This window comes from Alligator sinensis, unplaced genomic scaffold (assembly GCF_000455745.1).
Source record: "Alligator sinensis unplaced genomic scaffold, ASM45574v1 scaffold833_1, whole genome shotgun sequence".
In the NCBI taxonomy this organism is placed as follows: domain Eukaryota; kingdom Metazoa; phylum Chordata; order Crocodylia; family Alligatoridae; genus Alligator; species Alligator sinensis.
This window is the reverse complement of record NW_005842475.1, coordinates 1,201,308-1,221,715: the sequence shown is the minus strand read 5'-3', so window position 1 is coordinate 1,221,715 and position 20,408 is coordinate 1,201,308. Positions and strand designations below refer to the sequence as shown.

General features: G+C 38.8%; 1 protein-coding gene across 1 annotated transcript in view; it reads right to left on the bottom strand.

Moving 5' to 3' along the window:
- Positions 1–269: 269 nt before the first annotated feature.
- INPP4B (inositol polyphosphate-4-phosphatase type II B) overlaps positions 270–20,408 on the bottom strand; it is a 554,084-nt gene continuing 533,945 nt past the window's right edge. The window contains exons 26-27 of the mRNA XM_025212602.1: positions 5,633–5,777; positions 270–3,724 (exon numbers count right to left, since the gene is read on the bottom strand). Of these exons, the coding sequence (XP_025068387.1) occupies positions 5,645–5,777 (133 nt within the window). The 3' untranslated portion in view covers positions 270–3,724; positions 5,633–5,644. The remainder of the gene's footprint in view (positions 3,725–5,632; positions 5,778–20,408) is intronic.

Below are 20,408 nucleotides of genomic sequence, written 5' to 3'. Positions count from 1 at the left end.
GAGCTGATACTAAATCAAGTACAGAACTAAACTATTTCGACTCCTTAAGATCATTATTGTGAAGAAATATGGATTCCACATCTATCATGTTAGATTATCCCTCTGGGGATCAGCAATTACACAGAGGTATCTTTTTGTTATTATTAACAAATATAAATTCCACCTTAAGCTTAGATGAAAATTGCAATGAGATTGCAGATAGATGGGAAAAGCAAGTTTACTTTTAGATGCTTTCATGAAAATGAAAAATAAATGACAAACACAAAAAGTCTGAAACATAAAAAATAAAAGTCACATTTATTTAAATAAAAATATACACACAGTGTACAATGGATATGGCTTACACACAGCAACAAAACAAAATGATAATTCCTGAAGTACAAAGATAGGAGCTGAGGCTATCTAGCTGTGCATCAGTTTCTCTTCATAAACACAAAGCATGGGATAAATCCTGTTACTTTGCCTCATAAAAGCTGTCCCATTGACTAGCGAGAATATGCAATTTGATCTTCGCAATTACATTAGAATAGGTACACAAAAGGAGACCAAGTACCAGAAGTAACCCGTGATTATATAATTCTTTCACTAAAATCTGAAAGACAGACTATTCATAAAAAAATGAAAAATCCATAATTTAAAAGTATATATAGTAGAAATATATGCATACCAAATGGAAGACATACAAACACTACTGTCCAGGCGCTAATAGTTAAGCTACTAGAAGGTCATCAGAACAGCAGCATCCAAAAAAATTCCAACCAAGCAAAACAACCCACCCATACCCAGAGCACCATATTATTTTGCATCCATTATCCAATTCTTCAGATATGCAAACTTCTGATGGTTTCTCTTCCCTGTGTCATCATTGGAATTTGGATAACTGTCTTTTCACAAGCTTTTTTATTTTTACAGTATTGATTCCAAAGCTCGTATGACCAAATAGAACTTTTCATGTTTTAATTTTTGGTTATATACTGGTAGCCTCTTTTTAGCTTGCTTTATTTTCTATGCTACTTTTTCAGGAGATAGCATTTCAAAAAAAAGGAAAGTATTTTAAACTTTAAGAAGCTATAAAACAATAAGTTGAATCTTCTAGTAAGAGAAAGCAAAATACGGCTGATGTATTGTATGATTAAGGAAACAAAATACTCATCAATGCACCAAGCTACTGGGAAAATATATTTTTTTCTAACTATGGAAACAATTGTATGAATTATTTTTAAATATTTAATCTTTCAAGTATGTTTTTCCCTTTTAAGGCAGAGTTAATTATTTGAAGCACTTTTTGCTTCATTGTAAACATCTCTTTGGATGCACAGTTTCTTTTTAAACTGCAAAAAACCAAAAGTTGAGATGCAAATTGTGTCCAATGGCATGCCAAGATATCACCCTCTTTATGGCAATAAAACATAAATATAGAATCCAATGGCTTCAAGTGTTTAAGCGGCCAACTGAAATTAAATATTTTAAAAATTTTCAACTGGCTACATTTATGAATCACACCACTCTGTCCTGTATAATTTTTTTAAATGTGATTCTTTAATAATTACACCAGTAGATGCTCAATATATTAACCACTTTGTAACACTAGCTACCTACAGACTTTGCCAGAGAATCTGTTAGAACTGAAAATAAAAATTAAATTTATTTCCTGAGGACAATAAGATGCGTATTGTGTATTGATCTAAATAAATTATATGCTGCAGTTCTTTGCACTTAAAACATCAGTGATGAGTTAGAATATTGCCAAGCTTAAGATAACACCATGCGTTTAGATTGATTGATATTTATTTAAAAGTTTAGCACAAAAATATGTTTGTTCTTAATTTTCATTTTTGTACTTGCACTAGAGGCCAATAAGCTGGACATTAACATTCATAGCAAAAAGACCTTGAATCGCTTAACATTATCTTGGCTTCGGCAGGCTTTGTATATTGCTGATTTTTCTGCAGTACGTGCCTTGCTACTGTTTCAATCTGAGCTGCTTTACACAGACATAATGGAATTAGAAATGTTCTCTATTTTCTCATCATTTAATAAAAACTAAACTATAGACATTAAAATTAATATATTTTTGTGCTAAACTCCTCAAAAGAAGACTGTGGAAGAAAAAACCTGCCTGTATGACAATGTCATTTCTTCATTTATTACACAGTATAACAATTTTACAGTTATCACTGCAAAAATATTACAATGTGGTTTTCTATAAATTGTAAGAAAAAAGGAAAAGCTAAACTGGTTTGCTATGTTAACACTTAGCTATAGTATAAAATATATACAGTTACGGAACAATACACTAAACAAACATCAAAGTGGGAAGCACCTTTGTTCAGACTTCAGCAAGTGATATCCTGCTGACTTTACTCAAACAAGTAGCAACAGTGATTTAAGTAAAGTGTTGGCCTGAAGAAAGCAAGCTGGTTTGGGCTGTAAATGCCATATATTTATTCCAATACGGTTGTTTTCTACCCCTTGAAAGATTGTTCAGCTCTCAAGACAGAACTTTTCAGACCTTACAAAAGTTAATACAGTGCAAAATCAGAGCATGGTCTGTGAGTCTCCCATTAAGACCTGCCATGTTTTCTTCAATAATACATTGGCAAATATCATAGACATAGTTCACCCATGGAAATCCACTTGGCCTGGATTACTCCATTGCAAAGCATTTGCACAAGGCTTTTGGGACTACTAAACCTATGCTAAATTTACAAGTGATCTTGGGGGCTTTTGCATGTCCTCTATTGGGACAGGGAGGCATGCAATTCTTGGAGCTACAACCACCAGGTAGCTGCATAGGATTACTTGTGTTAAAAAAAGAAAAAAATACTTAAATTTGGAATTTATGACTACTTGGCCACTCAAATTTGGGGACAAATCTTTATCTGGCAAAACCATTAGAGGCCACAAAACCCCTTGGAATCCATGGCAGTGCAAATATTTCACATGAATGCACTGAAGCAGCAGTGCTCATGTTAAGCTTGAAAACTGCATTAGCATTTCTTACAGGGGGCTTATCGTTAATCTGTAAATGTGTTTCAGTCAAAAACCTGGCATGCAAAGCTTCAACCTTGTCATATTACAAAGTAATATTTATTCTCTCCCGGATAGCCTAGATACCATCATGTGCACAAAGTTGTGTTTCACTGAAACATCTTTTAATATTGTCTTGGAATATTGAGAATTGATTGGCAACATAAGTTTCAAAAGAATGCGCTGTTGGCATATTTAAGATGAGAAAGGCTAGAAAAATGTGTGTACTTCAAAATTCTGCCTGTACAAGTATGACTCATATAGCTCTTCTGCTTAAAGTAGCCAAACAGAATATGATTATTTCGTAAGGATAATTTAGGTCCCAAATGTTGAGGAAAGATCACAAAAGGAAAGGCCCTGAATTATTTCTTCTGAGAGGGAAAAATTCTGTGGACTTTAATTTAGGTAAAATGAATGGGGCTTTAGATAAACCACTCTAAAACCTGTAATACTTTTACCTTGCCACAGAATTTGGCAGATTGATTTGAAAACAGTGTAGAAAATCTCTCATTCTTTTCTTAATTCCATGGGATTTTTTTTTCCAGAGATGCTTGAGAAATGCAGTTTTACACACTTAGTGAGCACATCCAGTCACCTTTTTATAGTAAACATGTCAAAAAAGATGAGGAGTGTTAATGTGACAGATTCACAGCATAGACTATATTGTTCCTAGGAAGCCATCAGTTCAATAAACCTAGAAGTAACAAACAGATCAGGTCATAATGGTTAATCCATATACAAATACAGATTTACATGACAGACTGTAATGGCCACCTCTTTTAATAAATTACATAGTACTAAAAAGAAAATCCCTTTGGTTTATGTCTGCCCAATCTTAACTATGTACTGTATTTACTGTATTTATGGAACGTGCTATACCAACTGCAAAGGCTCTTTTGTGGTCTCACATGAAGAGAAAAAAACAATTTCTATATCTTATGACAGAAGACCCCTCAAAAGGAGCCATAAAATGTGAGTAAACCAATTTACCAAAATATTTAAATATCAGTATCACTTGCTTTGAAAAAGCTGTTCATCATGTATATATATTAGACAGATGAAGTCCAAGCTCAATGATGTCCCCAAGAGTTGGGGCAGGAATTCATTCCCTATGTTTTACTAATTGCCCAGAGACCTGATCTTGCAAACATGTTGACATGTGTAACTTCACTCACATAGCAGTTCATTTCCATAACATTACGCATTTATATTTTGCAGGATCAGGCTATTGAGTATGTATTTTTATTAAAACAAATACGGTAACAGTTCTTAGTGCATTAGCATTTGTGTGGTTTCTATAACAGCAGAAATTCATTAGCTTGTGTCTTCACTAAATTTTGACTCTGCTAATTATATTTTTCCAACGAATTTTGAATTTCCATTGTGGTTTCACTTGGATAAAATTATTTTCTTCCTTTCCTAACCTGTTTATACCTTAAATGAAGGCTCTATATAAATGTTAATAATCTTTGAATTAATGCTTTTTTTTTGTTGGGGAGAGGGAGTAATCTGATGCAACTAAAAACCCAAATGACAGCTACACAATAAATATGACACAACTTGAGAAAAGCACTAGAATTCACAGTCAACACTGAAAATACATCTTTTAAAGCACTGTGTCCATGTATGTGATATATAATCAGCTGTCATAGCTAATGAGTCATAGTGCACAGGTTAAGGAGTATTTACATTGATTTTTATGCTTATGTTGGGTTTTGTGCTATAAAAATAATACAGTCTTATAGGTATACAGTTTTTTTTCATCCAAAAGATCTGGATTGAGTGATATACAGGAATCACTTTAACTACTGTTAAAATGAAGCTAGAACTGAGGTTTCACTGATCACAGCAACACTGAGTATATGGGTCAAATTCAGGTCACTTTACTCATGAATAATCTGACTCCAATTAGACTAATTTTTAAGTAAAATGAATAGGATTTGGCATGGGTACAGACAGCAAAGAATAATACACCCAAATGAAACTACAGAGGAGAAGAATGTAATTAGCAAATTACATGCTGTAATTACTGAAATTACATTATGTAACTACCAAGCTTCTATAGAGAAGCAAAATATAATTACCAACATAATTTTGACTGGGAGACTAAGATCAGCATTTCTGGAAGAGAGCTCTGTGGGGTTTTGACCATAAGCAGCCAAGACATGCATCTTACCCTTGACTGAGAAGACCACAACCAACTAGATTTTGCCTCCTCACAGAGTTCTCAGGTACTGGGCCAAGTACCACCACCACCGTGCCGCCCTTTGAATCACTAACATCAGATCCTGCAGCAATCCACATCATTTTTTCCTCTATCCAAAAATTCATGAGACCTGATTTCTTCTTAGCTTATTTGATCTGGTTAACTTAATCCCTGACACAGAAGGACTGCATATTATTTGGTTTTGAGAACATTCAACCAACCATATTTAGTTAGTTGTGCTTTCTTTCATAGCGACTGACTAGTTTTTAAAACTTAAAATAGATGCGGTGATAGCTGACGAAGTTAATTCCTAGATTTGTTACACATTCCCAATTCATGATACACAAACAGCAATTTTATATTAGCTAATTAGCATAGATGTGTGTTCCTGATTACATTTTTGTAAACTTAGGTGTCAGCTTTTCCATATGTCCCTTCTGGTGGTCTGTAGTACTTTGGGAAAGCCATCAGCTGTATCATGTTGAATGCATATTTTCTGCATTTGATATTCTTCAGTACATTCTCTATGCGGCATCCTTCTCTAGTGAAAGGGGAAAAAGTACAACTTCATGAAACACAGAATAAATAAATATGTTTTATTTGTTCATTGCAGAGTTTCAGCAACAGTTGAAGTAAAAATAACAAAGATTGAACTCTACATTTTTGTTTCTCCACAAGTGATGATACATCTTACAAATTAAATCCAAGGCCAGGCCCAATACAGTTATTGCCCTCAGAAATCAGTGATGGGGTTTGTTTGTTTTTAAATATTTGCCCATAAGGTTTAAATAAAGTTTAGTAAAAATTTTTAAATAATTTATTTAATGATATATTTTAATTCTAACTTTAGAAATATATTTGCCTTTTACGTCCTTTCATATTTTTTCAGACTTTTTATAATACATGTTAAAGTCTACATGAAGCCCTAAGTATGCAGGTTCTAGGAATAAGGCATTTTATTAAGTCTGGCCCTATAGATTTATAAAGGAAAGGTTCATTTCTACTTTATTTCAATATGTTTAGCTTTGCAATGAAAAAAGAGAAAATGGCTTTTCAAACAGCCTGATCCAACTCTCTGCTTCATAAAGAAAGGATGTTTGTTCACATACAGTACAAAAGTCACAAGTGCCAAAGTGGTGCATCTAGACACAAACGAGACTTTGTTAAAAAGAATATAAAAGTGTCTTGAAAGTAAAAGCAACCGAAGCAACAATTACAAACAGGCTAATTTAATTACAAAACAGAACTTATTCTATATTTCCATGTAGTTACTTGACAGAAAAGGGTTAGTTGTTGCAAAGTAATAACATAACCTATTTGTTAAACAAAACAGAAGTCCATCAACTAATAAATAACAATGAAAGTAGCACAGTAAAAATTAATCCTACAGATTTGTCCCATCCATGATTCTTAGTTCAGAGTTAGCTTGCAGTGTGCAAAATAATTTTTAACCTTTTAAAATTTTAGACTAAATAGGAGTCTGGAAAGTGGGTTCAAGCTTTCAGGATCCTGTATTTTGTCTTATATAGAGACACTAATATAAATGATCTTTCTTTGAGCTAATTACAGAGGGAAGCTTTGCCATGAACAAAAAAGCAAAATAATTCACCTGATGCATAGTATACTTCTTAAATTTCAGAAAAAATAATGAAAACACTGTACAGTTCAGACATTTGTATCTTAAAGACAAATCCTCTGGGTCTGAAAATGTAGAAACCTTACAGAATAATTCTTTTTTAAGTTAGTTTGTTGATGTTTGTAGAAAAGCAAGGGACACAAGTGAAGTTTATTGATATTTGGCTAATAGTAAAGCAAGACTTAAAATAAGCCACACAACCAGCAAGTGTGAGCTGACAAGCAGCAAGGCGACAGGATAGAAGTGACGAGAAGTTGGCTTGTTATCAGTTAGACAGCCTGTCTCGGGATCATCCGACTCATTCAGTGCTCCCTGGGTTTGTCTGCTGTTAAACAGGGGAAGTTAGGAACAAATAGAATAGCGTTTAAATAGCAAAGAAAGCCAACACTTAGGTATGACAACAAAGAGATGCTAAATATGGCCATTGTGATGTGACAGTTTTATGCCTAATAATTCCAAGTATTTTATTCTATTCTGCACTGGAATGGGAAGCACAATGAAATAGCTGACTAGCTGTCTGATATTTTCTAAAGCCATGTAAGTGTATTGAAGCAGCATTCAACAGGTTAGCGGCTTTTAATAACAGAATTGAAACAAAACAGACTGTGACTCAAACAAACACATGAACCGATCTGAAGCGAAATAAATGGAAAACACATGGGTTTAGCTAAAAGGAAATAAGGACATAAATGTGTCACAACGTGACATCAGCGATAAAGCAGTGTTTCTGTCCTGCTCACATGATTTAATTCACACCTGCTTCACTATCTGCTTCTTGTACAGAAGCTCTTTTTGCATGTATACAAGATTATTTTAACAGTCTTTAAAAATAATTGGAACAGGTTTGATTAGTTTCTGCTAACTCTACAGAATAGTTAACTTTAAAAGGAAATAGCAATTTTTAAATACAAATAATTACTTGTTTTTTAATTTGAAGACTAGCCTCTATATCTGAATCTTTACGAGTTGTGTAGCCACAGTACCAGAGCAGTAAGAATACTTTCAAAGCTTCTTCAGCCATTTCTGTTTTAACCCTTATAGCTCATCCAGATATCCTCTAGTCAGTGGAATTATGGACTAACCCTTTCAACCCCATTAAAGTTATGTTTGCATGTGTTCGCAATTTCTGGTGAAGGTTTTTTTTCTTAGGCAGGCATAAGATTAAAAACTGAATTCCCTCTTTTGCCATCATCAGAGAGTCCTAATAATAATTCCAAAGAAAAATTTGCTCAGAAGGATGGATGTTCAAAAAAGCCAAGGTATCACATTGCAGCACAGCATTTTTCAGACCCACCTGCCACAGCAATATTATTTATTATGAACAAAGATACAGAAAGACTATGATGTTACGGCACTGCCTGTAGCAGGGTGCAAAGAGTGCAGCAAGGCTACCCTACTGACTTGTACGGAAGGGCAGACAAGTGCCGGCCTCCTTCTGGCTCATTAGAAAAATTAATACTCAGAGAGCTATTAGTCTTTGTACTCAGGTGGGGCAAGGACTGCAATTATGGCTGGGGTGCCAAAGAACGAGCTGAACAAAAACTGCCACCGAGCAATCATATTTGTAAAAGACTATGGAAGGAGGGAAAGGAAAGAGAAAGAGAAGTACTCCATTTTAAGTCTATGTTGTAGCAAGGGGTAAAAAGGATTCCCAATAGTATTCTGACAACAAAATAAAGATAAAGGCCCAAAAGCCCATTGATTTTAAAGGCAGCTGGATCAGGCCCTTATTGTGACTATTCATTTTAGTATGAAATGTCATAAATTGCCTGCAGTGCTTGGCCTGTTGCTTTTGAGTGCCGGTAAATGGCCCTTAATGAAAAAGCTCTGAGACAAAATTTGCACCAGTGCTCCCACCTGCCCCCCCTGCCCATCACCTAAGCAGCGAACGCGGCCAGTCAGGGGGTGCACTGGCACTCTCACAGGGTGCACATGCACCCCCCTGTGCCCCCTACACATCCCTACTGCCTTAGGAACTAGTGGGCTTAGGGTAGGGACCTCTCCTTAGGCTCAGCTTGGCCTGTTCGGTTCAGAGTCCTGACCCCACTGCATGTTTCTCAGCCTTCTGGGTACTGACTCAGAGTGCTCCCCCCAGCCTCCAATGCAGCACTTGGCCTTCAGGGCCCCTATCTCACCCTCTCCAGCTCTGGGCCCCTTGACCCCTGCCTTGCCTGCTCTGGCTCTGGGCTTGTGCCCTCATTTTTGGGGGGCTTCAGGCCCTCTCTCGCCCTCCTGTCCCCCATGGGGTTTGGGCCTGCAGCCACAGTCTATTTTGTTGCAGGTTTGGATCTTTGGTTTGCATCCCAGTCCTCCTACAATGACAGCAACACACCCCTAGGTACTGGGCACAACCTTCAAGCTTCCACGCACAGCTGCTCCTGGTTCTCCAGTATTAAACTCAAACACAGGCACAAGCAAACTATTTCCAAACTAAAGTCCTTCTCCAGCTTGGATCTGTCTCATACCACCATATGAACAAATAAGCATATAACCAAAATAACTTGGTTTGGTACCCAGTGCCATGGGGCTTGGTTTTAGCCCCTGGGAGCTCCTTTGCCCTGGCAGGTCTAAACCAGTCTGAGGCCTCAACCACAGTCCTGGTCCTTATGAAGCCTGGGTCGCCTAACCCATCACTTCCCCACCAGGCCTGGCAATCATAGTCCTCATTGGGTTTTCCATACCTGTAATGGGCCCCCTACCCCAGGTCCTCCTGCACCTGGGTACCCCTGGCTCTCTCCCCTTTGATAATGAGGTAAGGGGCCCATTACAGAATTCCACAAGCTTCTGCCCTTGCCATTTCCCCTTCTTTTGGTGACCTGATGGTTATATGCTATCATCACCATGCTACTGATTCACAGACTTAACTTCTGACATATCACTCAATCATTCAACAATACATCTCTGTCTGTCTCACTGATGGCTCCTGCTATGTGTCTTTTGCCATCAAATTCATAATAGACTCAAGGCACAAAAGACAGACTGGACTATTCTTTGTCTACTTTATCCATCAACAGAGGTGAAGTACATAAGGTTGTCAGTTTGCACCAGCACTGCACATATTGTTTAATTGATTTTAATTGGGTACAGTGCAGAGCTTTACATGCTGTTATTTCATGAACGCAGTTCCTTTATTTATTTTGGATGGTCAGTTCTTTGTCGGTCTGCACCTCAGTAACTGAGTTGTATTCTTTCATCTGTACTTCTAGAGCTCCCATGAGGATCACTGGGATTTGTGTATGTGTATCAACAGGAATATAGCTAAAAGGTCTAACACTCCACAGCAAATTTACTCTTTGATATATATTAAAAAGGCTGAATATTGCTTAAATTTACATAATAGAAATTATATTTTGCCCCATGTTATCATGCTTATTTTATATTATTTTAACCCATGATACCCCATGTTATCAACAGTTGATGTGCTGGAATTCTATTCCAAGGAATTAATCACCTAACACACATTTATTGTATACATGATACAATAAGAAATATTGTCAAAGCAGAGGACAGGAGAGTACTGTCTCAATCCATTATGAGGTAACTCAATTGAATACTAAGTAAAATATCCAAATACACCTTTATCTTAACACAGGTATTTTCTCAGATGCTACTAAAAGTAACCTACTGCAGCACCAATGTGGATTTCAGTGTCCTCTGCAACAGGGAGTTGGCCAAGCGAAGCAAAGACTTACCCTCAACTTGATAGTATTTTTTTCCCTGTCTATCTGTCCAGGATGCAGTGACTCTTGAACACTGCTCCCACTGTTAAGTGCTGTCCCATAAAAACCCTGCCAGCTTTGCACACAGCATCTTGGTATTCATGGGCGACTGGTGAATGTCTGTGGGGGGCATCAGATTGCCAACGGGGGGGGCAGTCCCCCTGTGGTTGATCGCAGACCGATCACCGAGTGTGGAACCACCAGCGGCGAAAAAGGAAATGCACTTCCACTGGCACTTCCGGTTTCATGGCTGGTGCTTCCAGGGGGTGCACGGACAATGCACGTGCATCCCCTATACGTCGCCACTGTTAGTATTCTGAGGGACATGTCTTTCAGCATTAGCAACCGTAGATCATGTGTTTAATCATACTCAACCCCTTTCAAAGGACGAGTCATGGCTTCTGCTCAGCACGCAAATGATCTATGGGAGTAGGGCTCAGTGAAATGTAAGTGATATGAGAAAAGGAAGGGACAGGTAGTTTCTTTCTAAGGAACCTGAATAAAAGTCAGTCACATCATAAAAAAAAAAACTGACCAAAAGCCCATAGAACTCAAGGGAAGGACTAAACTGACCGTCACTGGCTTTGAATCAGGTTCTGCATATACAGCTGAAGAACAAAGAACTCTTCTCTGCCAGGTCTCCTCACCTAACAGTGTCAGTGATCCTGGTCAGGGATCTTTTAGAATTTTTGTTTGCTTTGGTTCTTGCTTTCCTCTGGAGGCTGACCTTTTCTTGGAAAATTACACATCCAGCAAAGGCTCTCATTTTGCGCTTGAACAGCATAGAAAAACAAGCAAAACTTTCTGCTGATTTGGGCCCAGAATTACACCCTCTCCTACATCCTAAATTGTTCAGAAAAATTGTTAAATCCTGTGAAAAGGGCAGAAGCTATCAGGAGGTTAAGTCTCAGCTGCAATGCGGGGAAATAACAGGGAGCTGCATGCTACTTCCCTATTCTCATCTGACTGGCCCAGCAGAGGTAAAAGCTGCAAATGGGCAGATTTTACTTATGCTTTGGTTACAGGCTTCCCTCAGTAGAGAAATCAGATGTAGCAAATCCTTGCTCTGCCATGTCCCCATCCAACTTGGCAGACTGGAGTATCCTAATTAAAAAAAGGTGCAGTTTTAAACCCTGTAAAATTATGAAGTGTGTGAACGTGTCTGATTTCACTAGTTACTGATCTGTTACTGATTCATGAACTCCCGAAGAAGTGCAATTCTCTCCAATACTGCATTTTTGCTGAATGTATTGAAATCTGGAAAGGTCTTCTCCGAGAGGGTTGGAAATGAAAGTATATCCTGAAATGCACATTTTGAATGTATGAATGTGTTTCATTTTCAGAACCTGAAATGGGCAAACAGTTTTATCTGGGCCCCAGATTACAGAAGGGAAATGTAAAGTATTTGGTTTACATTTTTTCCAAAGCCCCAGATGAACAAGCCTAGGATTCTCAGTTGTCATCTGCCCAGTCACCCATACTGCCTCAGAGCACTGAATCTATGCCAAAAAGCATACATGAGTTTCAAGAAGCCCAAGTAAGATTTTATTTCACAGCTGATTTGAGATGCAATGTCTTTTGGGGGAAGGGGTGAGAGAAGAGGGGGAAATGAAGAGCATGAAGCTCATTAACCATCAATACCTGGGGCTGCAAGTGCCTCTTCAACCGTATAATCCTATTTTATATAATTTTATTTCAGGTTCTTTTACCTGAGGCTACCACCAAATCCATCCAAAGGATGGATCATTTTAATCTGCCTTCCATTTCATTTGGTTATACTAGGCGCATCTACACGAAACAGTTAATGCTCATTGGACTAATTATACTGCACATCAGCGTGGCTGGCAAAAGCCGTGCTAATGCACAATAAACTTAGTTCAATGAGCATTAAGCATCACAAAAAACCCCGTTCATTTATGCTAATGCACAGTAGCACTGATTACGGTGCATTAAATAGTATCTATTATTACAGGAACTAAACTTAAGGTGCTGTAATTATGGCACATTAATGAATATGTAGAAGTGCCCACTATTTCCTATTGGAGTAGCTTTACATGCCTACTACCAAGTGAAACTGGCAAAGAGTCCCTAAGCGCTGTAGATGAGGAAATGAAAAAAGTAAAATACTTCTCATAAGCACATGTAACTCTCAATGAAGTCAACCATGAATGTGAAAGCAGATGCTGGCCCTGGATTATCGCACTGTTTTGTAGATCATATTGATTCTTTTTATGTGGTGACACCTTTTATTTCTTTGGGACAAATATGTCTCCTAGTGAAACTTCACCAGCTCCCCATTCAGTTACATCAGTGGATTAGCTGCTTTCAGCAACTGCTTATACGAACTACAAAAGTGTTGTAGTTCAGACAAAGGCAAGATCTACAAACTGTTATTAGTATAGGTTCAACCAAACCAGAGGGTTAGCAATGCTGAGGAACCCAATGATCACTGCACATGTTTGTGGCCATTTCAAAGCAGTCCAGTGTGGGGTAAGGGATTTATAAATCCCTCCACTGTGGCTGCGTCTACACAAGATGCTTACTGCAAAGTAACTACTGTGCAGTAGCATCGTGTGGCACAAATCATGACATGACCCTACTGTGCAGTAGTAACGAGCTACTGTGCATTCAGCATCACCATGCGGGGATGCTACTGTGTAGTAGCTCCAGTTACTGTGCAGTCATTTAGTAGGGCTATGCGAAATTTCGGCAGCCATTTCGTTTCGGAGGTGTTTTGGCCTGTTTTGGTGCCTGAAACACCAAATCTGAAATGAAATGGAAGGCTCTGAAACATCTCTGAAACTAAACAAAACCATCCAAAAAGTTTTGTAAATGTTTTAGATGTTTTGGAATGTTTTGGAGGAGCCCCTGGGAATAGTTTGGCACAGCCCCTTTTAAAGTGCTGGGAGGCTGGGGCCAGGTGGGGGATGGGGCCAGGCAGGGCAGCCATGGGGGCTTCTCCCGTGGCTTCCCCCGCTGGAGCAGAGGCAGGCACAGCCAGAGGAGCCGCGGGAGAACTTGCAGCCACCCGGCTGTGCCTGCCTCTCCCTGGCTGCTCTGAATCTCCGAATCAGCACCGACACTCCAAAACAGATTTGGCCGAATCAAAATGGAACAGCAATCTAAAACACTGAAACAAACCCCTCTTCCTCTGAAATAGCCGAATCCAAAACTGAAACAAAACATAGCCATTTCGCACAGCCCTATCATTTACTACTTGGATATGCAAGTACTAAATGACTGCTGTAACAACTGTGCAGTCAGTGTGTTATGTAGATGTGGCCAGTGAGGACTATATAAATGCACTGTAACTATTTATACAGAACCAAAGCAATTAACCTCCAACAGGTTCTGCAACTTTGCTCCTGAATCAGTAATACAGAAGTGATGAACCTGAACCATCCAGCTATCTATTCGAGGACTGAGGTGACCACAGTCTCAAATGGAGAAGTTTTGACATTAAGAAACACCTGAAAGATGTACGCATTTGGAGTTTTAGCTGTGTTTCTAATGAGAGATTTGACATAATGGTAATTTCATACACTGGAGGTCTAATGGACTAATTCTTTAGATTGTTACTGGTATTGTGTATAAAAACACAATATTGCTTAAATGCCTACACCAGGTGTTGGCAACCTGTGCCTCATGGGCCAGATCTAGATTCAGCCTGCAAAGGGATTGGCTCTAACCCACAAAACCTGATCTGGTCTGGTTTTTACTATGGTTTTTGCAGCCCTTTGATCTACTCTGTTTTGATAATGGGATGTCAATAGCCCCTGGGAACTCGAGCTGCCTGCCTGGAGTGCTGCCTCTGCTCATTATTGCTTAGAGGGGCTGGAGGGCAATTTCAGGCTGTAATGGCAGCTGGGTCACAAGCTGCAGTCCGCATTAGTAAAAGGTTGCTGACCCACTCCTAGTGCCCCCTGCCCCATCCCAGATAATATCAAAAAGTCACTGCAAATTAACAGACCACCATAAGACCAGCTGATTTACAAAAACCATTTTGGTCCCAGACAAATATTCAGTGGAGATAGGATGGAAGATCTTTTGCTAGGAGTATGAGAACATTTGTTGGGTGCCAGGACCTCAGTGACCGCAAAGTTTAAAATGCATTTTAACAAACTGCAAATTCTAACCTTCGTTCTATCATTAAAATATAGCATTGCTGTTGTGATGGGATAGGTTAAGAATGTAAAACCAGACACTGACAGATGAAGCAGAAGGCAGCTCTATATCATGCTGACCATATTTCATAACTGGAGAAAAGTCAAGCAAACTGGCTTGAATTAACAAAGCCATACAAGGAAAACTAAATTATTTTAAGTGATTGACCAGAAAAGCATTGGCTCTGTAGAAAGAATACAAGTGTGTAACAAAATTCAATTTATCCCAGTGTTTATTTGTGTAACTCTGTTGGGCAAATGTTGTTCTCATTAACATAAAGGAATAAAAGCACTGGCAGTCAAGGCTTCCTACCAAGATCTGCCAACATATCTTGGCTGGGATTCTCTAATGGGACTAGAGGAGTTAGGTGTCCAATTCTGATTACCAGTCAATGGAGCTAAATGATTAGTGCTCATTTATGGCTTTGAAAAATACCCCTTGATGGTCCTCATCTGCAAAACACCTTGTATTGTCTCCTACTTTATGCATTGTGCCTACCAGTGGCCACATACTGTATTCACCCAAATACAAGATGATCCTGAACGTAAGATGACCCCCCCCCCCCCAAATAATTAGTTTCTACACATGGAAGATTTATATATGTATTATAACTTTCCATGTAGGGACACTTATTTTTGGAGAATCATCTTAAATTTGCCCCTACCCACTGCCGATGGGGTGGGGGAAGTGATGAGGGGGGCAATACTGGCACAAGCAGTGAGGGACAGACAGTGGGGGAGGCATGGGAAGAACATGGTAAGGGCAGGGGGGGGAGGCAGTGTGAAGGCAGTGGGACAAGCAGTGAGAGAGGCCGGCAGATTGCCCTCTGCTGTCTGCCCCCCAGTTACCCCTCAGTGTACATGCTCCTTCTCCCCACAGCCTCAGACTTCCCCAATTCCCCCTTCTCCCCCCATCTGCCCTCCACACTGCTTCTGATTCCTGCAGCCTCACGTCCCCACTCCCCTTCCTTTTTTCTCTCCCTCCCGAAGTCTCTTCCCCCACCTGTCTCTCCACTCCCCACTTACTTTTTCTCTATGCCTGCAGGCTCTGTCACTGATGCAGCCTGGGGCATGGAGCATGGCTCCAGATTGGCCCTGTAGCAGTCATGGAGAGCTGGCACTGCTGTTCTAGCCCAACTGTGTAGCAGCAATGCAAGCTCCCTACTGCTACTGCTATAGGACTGCTCTGTGCCCCAGACTACAGCCGGGATAGAGCATGCCAGTGCAGAGCAATGGTAAGGAGGAATGCAGCAGTGTGGGGGAGAGAGAGGGAGAAGTGGCGCATGGGTGGGGAGAGGGCTGTGGAGACTAGGGTCTGTGGGGAGAGTGGAGACCATGGATAGGTAGCAGAGGAGGGCAAAGGAGAGTTGGCTGCTGTGGCTCTGGCTCCAGCTCCTGCTCCAACTCCAGCCCCAACACCGGCTTGGGGCCACAGCTGCAGCAGTTGCCTGCTCCTCCTCCCATCCACCTTGAGCTCAATTATAAGGCAAGGGGTTCCCCCCCCCATGTTAAATAGGGTGAAAAAAACCCTTTATCTTTCTAATCTAGTAAGTACAGTATACCATGTGATCTCCACTGGATATTAGGAAGAAACCAATAAAATTCCTTCTGTCTTGAAACATGGGGAGATTTGTGCCCAATATCCAAAAATGAAGTCTTTTTCGTGTGTTTGGCTGCTACTAAGAGATGACTGTGTGTATATTCCACACACAACAGACCCAAACAATTTTTTTCCCATTTTTTTGGTTCATCCAGAAAACCAAGATCTCCATTTTTCACGCTACTCTAATTATAACATATTATTAACTACTCTAAGAATAGCTTCAAAAGTGTAATGATTCATTGAAAGGCATACGTGATTCAGATATAGATAACTGCTGAGTTATAACAGAAAAATTCACAGTGAAATACTAGCCCTACTAAAGTCCAAGTGAGTTTTGTCTTTGACTTCTTTAAGGTCAGGATTTCACACTCAGGTGGCACATCTACAAATGTCCCTATGGTGCCATTGTTACTGCACCATCATTTAGTACTTCCTAAATGATGGCACAGTAACAGCCTGTAACGCGCCATGCTGGAGGTGCACGGTTATTTTTAGTTGCTATGTTGCCATAACAATGCACTATACTGAGGAAGTACGTTGCTACGGCAACATAGCTGTGGCATCACAGTTTGTGCCTGCCAATGCTATGTCACTATAGCGTGTTGCGTGTACATGTGCCCAGTGGCTCATATAGAACACATACTAAATTTTCTTTCAAATTAATACATACGCTAATTTTAAATGTAAAATATTAAAAATTATGGCCTCTAATATTCACTCTTTTCTACTGTCACAGCATTCAGTCTACTGCAAAATCGTGGCACTAGCCACTTAAGGGGTCACTTTCAACATAAAAGATCAGTTTTGGGCAGTGATGCTTGACTAACATAACCTGTGATGTGTTGCAGACAAATCTATAATATCAAAGGTCTAAATCATAGCCCAGTTGCCACTGATAAAAGGCAAGATGTCAGCCCAACTCCTCTGAATAAAATTTACTCTAAAAGGCCTTAACCAGGTTCTTATACCAATTGCAGGATGTTGAAAGGCAAGTTTTAAGTCTTAATACTGTAGCCCTAGAGAAAAGTACAAGATCTCTTCCAAGACCACTGAACTGATGTACTCTTCTATAATTTTATACAGCCCTACATAATGTTATGTCAGGAACAGGACATTACCCATTTTATTACCTCCTTGTTTCTAACCTGCAAACTTGACTCAGTATCAAGACCATCACTTTTTTTTTGTATATTAGTTTTTCTTATAAATCACATTTATTATTCTTTCTGATTGATCAGGATGTTAAACCTTCTTACCAATGTGATGCAAAAGCTTTGTCCTACTTTGAAGTATAGGATTTACTATTTTCTATTATTATTTACCAATGTAGTTGTTTCCATTTAAACATATAATTCTGAAAATGTTGGGCACTTTTACCAGTACAGAGGTAGCCTGATTCAGTAAAAAAACCTTGGAGTCACGCCTATACATGTGCTCAAGGGAGCAGGGGGGTGCATATTAATTACAGCAGTTCCCAGGAAGTCACATGTATTAAGCCCCTGTGTGTTTAAAAATGGCCATGGGAAGCTTTAAATAAAGCTCATTTTAAACCCATGGGGGCTTATATATGTGATGCTAGAGTGTTCTGACTAGAACGTGGAGCAGACTCGATTAATCTGACACGTTCTAATTAGCACATGTATAGGCACCCTAGGTTCTCATCTCTGGTCAGTAAGTTTGGGCATATCACTTAACTCTTTGTGTTCCTCTGTTATCTTAACTTTAAAGTGGGGATAATTATTATAATAGACTTGTTGAGTTTCTTGTTTGGAGTGAGAAGTTAGGATTACCACTGTGTAAAATGTTCAGGACAAAATTTCAGTTCTTACCTGGCTTGGAACTTTATTATAAAACCTGAAACTCAGTTCAACCTGTTCTTAATTTTCAAGTAAATCTGTCCTGCCTTATGAATTTATGAAGATGCCAAACAAATCTCTGGTTTCTCTGTGACCTGTAACCAGGCTAAGTTTTTGGGTACACTTCAAAAACATATGAGTCTACAGAATTCGAATAATATTTTTCTTGCTTAAGGGGATGACATGAGAAATAATTAGTACGTCGATGTTTTCCTCTCAAATACAATTCTGCTTGTTGTAATGGAGTTTTACCAAAAACTTATTTTTTTATTTTGGCCCACTGTTTATGTAGCACATTAAAAACGTGAAGTCATATGTAAATTTTAGATAACTTTACTATTGCACTCATTTTTGGTATAGGATTTGTGCTGTGCATGAAAAGCCTTTATAAATAATTCCCTCACTGCTAAATTGCTTTTGGGTAGGTTTTTTAGAGGAATGGAAGTGTATTTTTTTAACTTGGTTTTAGAGGGTTTAGGGCATCAAAGTATGATTTAAGAAGGGGAAAACAGCATTCTATTATTAAATGGCTGCGCCTAGTGCTTAAAATCTGAAATTAATATATGAATCTTTAAATACTAGCACTAACTGATGACACAAAATTAAGGAGATGTAAACCAAGAGATACCTGAACAGTGAACTACAGTACATTTGTAATTCACTTTTAAGATGAAGCTAAACAGGTTACTACATAGTTATTCACAGAAAACTGAAGCACAAAGAGGCAGAAGTTATAAACTCACAGTCTCCTTAACCCTTAAACAGCCTCAGTATAGGCAGCTGACCATCATCTCTTGTGTTGGTTGCTGCTGAAGTATTAACTGTTTAGCTGTAATCATGCAAAAGTTTCAATTTGTTTAACCAATCTTAACAATACCTTCCAGATGCTGAGAATTCAAACATCTCAATATCAAGGTGTTAGGCAGTAAGCAGACATAAATCTGCAAATTATAACTTAGGTTTCTTAAGCATGGAACTGTAGGTTTCACAAGAGAGTTTTAGGACTAACAAAATATTTTGGAAGACTGAGTCACAAGGCTGATTTGCAAATTACTTCAAATCACAAGATGCAAATAAATGCCCATTCAAATGACATCCCTTTTCACTGACACTCTGCCATTACTTTGTTTTTTATATATTTGAGTATCTGAGACCTGATCTAATCTGGTACCTGATATTCTGCTAGCATTAGTATCAAAGGCAGGGCCCAGGTATCAATATAACAAACACACATGTAGATTACTTGTTCAGGAAGACATGCTAGAACCAAGGACTTTCACCCCTTACTTCAACTGATGTTGCAAGACAACTGGTGTTAGCAGTACCGGATGAAGCCAAGTAAAGAAAATACATATTTTTTGTGTAGGTTGTTAACCACTTCACACATTTATCTGATGTTATTTTTGGTGTCTGAGGACACCAATTGTGAGCATCTAATCAAAAAACATCTCTGTTTTTCTGTTTTGGTGGTTTAGTCACAACAAAGGAATCCTTTGAAATAGAAGCAACACTAGTTTCCAACCCCAAAGTACATCTCATGCGCTACTTCTCTCCAGACTTTCAGAGGGGAATCATTGAATAGTTAAGGGGTGGAGATTCTATTGAGCTAGACATGTTTTTATTTCCTCTATTACATTCATGTATTTGTTCTGTCTTCTAGTAATAGCCATATAAAGATTTTAAAGAACAGAGTATGTTCTGGGAATTGGCGTGACCATCTCCCATTTGTCTCATACTGAAGGTGCACAGTTGACTGCACAAAGACTGGGAACTGGTCCTGGTGTCAACAAAGAAGAAAGTATTTTTCCAAACAGCAGTGAGGCTGCACTTAGAAGGGTTTTGAACTTTTGGTCAATACATTTGAGTGACTGTCTTGCAGATTTTTTTCCTGTCAATGGTCATTATCAGCATTGTTTCCATTTGTGTGACCCTTCACCAAACTCTCAGCATTGCGGGCAGATTTTCAATAGGATTCTACCCAGAAGGTTTCAAACAGATTCCTCTCCCTCAATCTTCCTTTTCTAATTATTGCTACTTCTCCGCAGCACTGCAAAGTTAATATTAGCTTAGTCAAGGGCATATGTGCTATCATTTCATAAATTCAAATAGAGTTCATTAGTTAAAAAAATGGTGTCCCCTACATTTTTGTTTCTGTAACTCTCATAAGATTTGACTGTTTGCAATGGAACCACAGT